Source organism: Buceros rhinoceros, unplaced genomic scaffold (assembly GCF_000710305.1).
Source record: "Buceros rhinoceros silvestris isolate BGI_N320 unplaced genomic scaffold, ASM71030v1 scaffold1059, whole genome shotgun sequence".
NCBI lineage: Eukaryota > Metazoa > Chordata > Aves > Bucerotiformes > Bucerotidae > Buceros > Buceros rhinoceros.
In genome coordinates this window covers 25,034-26,951 of record NW_010430687.1, presented here as the reverse complement: position 1 = coordinate 26,951, position 1,918 = coordinate 25,034, and the positions used below count along the sequence as shown (strand labels likewise).

At 53.4% G+C, this 1,918-nt stretch overlaps 1 protein-coding gene across 1 annotated transcript in view; it reads left to right on the top strand.

The window, feature by feature from the left end:
- Positions 1-1,918, top strand: part of ARHGEF9 (Cdc42 guanine nucleotide exchange factor (GEF) 9) — a 48,843-nt gene that overhangs the window by 21,920 nt on the left and 25,005 nt on the right. The window contains exon 5 of the mRNA XM_010143094.1: positions 821-952. Within this exon, the coding sequence (XP_010141396.1) occupies positions 821-952 (132 nt within the window). The remainder of the gene's footprint in view (positions 1-820; positions 953-1,918) is intronic.

Below are 1,918 nucleotides of genomic sequence, written 5' to 3'. Positions count from 1 at the left end.
GAGGCAAAAAAAAAAAAAAAAAAGCTTTTCTCCTGAATCCTGCTCCTCACCTTTGAGCTGAAGTCATCCTGATGCCTTCTGTGGTGTTTCAGAGTGAGATGTGTTCTGAGATGCCCACAGGGCAGGTGGTGGTGAATTCACCCACTTTTAATAAATAGATTTTAATTAACTTTTTAAAAAGTCCAGCTCATCCCAATTAGTGGAGGGTGACTGCATTTGTTCTCTCCGAGAGTGGGAGAGCGAGCGCTGTCTTTTCCAGACCATCTGCTCATGAATTCTCAAAAAAAATCAGCGAGGAAAACAAGTGTTAGCCGGAGGCAGAGAAAGGGTGAGGGTATCCTGGCAGCCAGCCAGAGAGGTCCTTGCAAGCTGGGGGGGCCGGAGGCTGCCGGAGGAGCCGGGGTGGTCCTGACAGTTTTTTTGGAGATGGGGAGCTCTAACGAGCTCTGGGAGAAGGGACTCTAGCTGCCTGGAGGAGTGGGAAGCGAGGCTGCAGTCTGGAGGGGAGAGGTTCGGCAGCCTCACGGGCCGGGGGATCGATATCCCAGTGTGGATGACTTTGGTGGCTGGCCTGAGATGTCAGGGGGGACGCGCTTCGGGGTGCTGTTTGAAAGGGAGGAGGTGCCAGGACATCCCTTCCTTCAGAATTACCCCCTCTCTCCTGTTTCTGGTCTGCAGTCCGATGGGGAGGCTTTGAGAGCTGTACAAGGGCCAAAATCTTATTCAATTATTGCTTCTTCCCTGCCCTGCAAAGAGAAACGTACCCACCGCCCTGGCTGAGAGCGGTGGCTCACTCGTCCTCGTTCTCTGTGCCCTTTAGGGAGACGATATCTTGGATCGCAGCTCAGAGTTGATCTACACGGGAGAGATGTCCTGGATTTACCAGCCTTATGGACGGAACCAGCAGCGTGTTTTCTTTCTCTTTGATCACCAGATGGTTCTCTGCAAGAAGGTAAGGACATCCAGGGGGAAAGCAGCATGGCTAAGGACATGCTGCGGACAGGCTTTCCAGTCCAAAGTGGTTTTTAGGGCAAGGTGGCTGTTTGCTCCACGTGCAGAAGAGGACATGGATAGCGCTGAGGAAGGGCAATCCGCGTGCTAGAAATACTGAATTACAGGGTGGTGAGTACCCCGTGACAGAGGGATTTTTATGCTCATAGCAAACCCAGAGTCCACTTGTTTGTTTCATGCCTTTTTCTCGTGTGCCCCTTATTTGGCTCATTGCCTCACTTCTCTGTTTGGGTTTTGGCTGCGACGTGTGATCTGGGATTAGATAGCTCTTGAATTTCTGAGGGAGCTATGAAGGCTGGCACTTGGGCAGACAGCTCAATTATTGCATTGAAACGATGATCGCTGCCTCTCGGAGAAATACCAGGCAGCAGCCTGGTCCGTAGCAGGGTGTACGTGCTGTCGCTTGGCAAAGCCTCATCCTCCTGTAGCTGCTGTGCTGGGTTTTCTAGGGTGTATCTCTGCCATGGAGCCATGGTGAAGGTAGAGAAAGGTGCTGAAGAACTCCGATGCTAACGCGTTCTAGTATTACTAGCAGCAGGTGAACCGTGTTTCGGAGCAACTGTGTTCAGCAGCAGCATCGTAGTGGTGTTGCTGTTGTCCCGCTGAGGTGATCCCAGCTCATTGCCGTCACAACTGTTCAAAGGGAAGTGACAGAGCTCGTAAGTCCTGGGTGTCTTCTGACAGACGGGGATTCGTTGACGTTTTCGCTGCAGCTCTACAGAAAAGCGTGCGAAGGGAGTCCCCTGGACCAGCTCCAGGAGGGAGCGAGGGCGAGCTGCAGGCATCTCCGTCCAAACGCACCGGAGCTGTGTTCTGACACATTTCATGTGCTAAGGGAAGGTTGAGCGTGTCCCGCGCCGTGTGGCAGCCCTCCGGGGGGTGCCCTGCCGCTGCCGGAAGCAGCGGG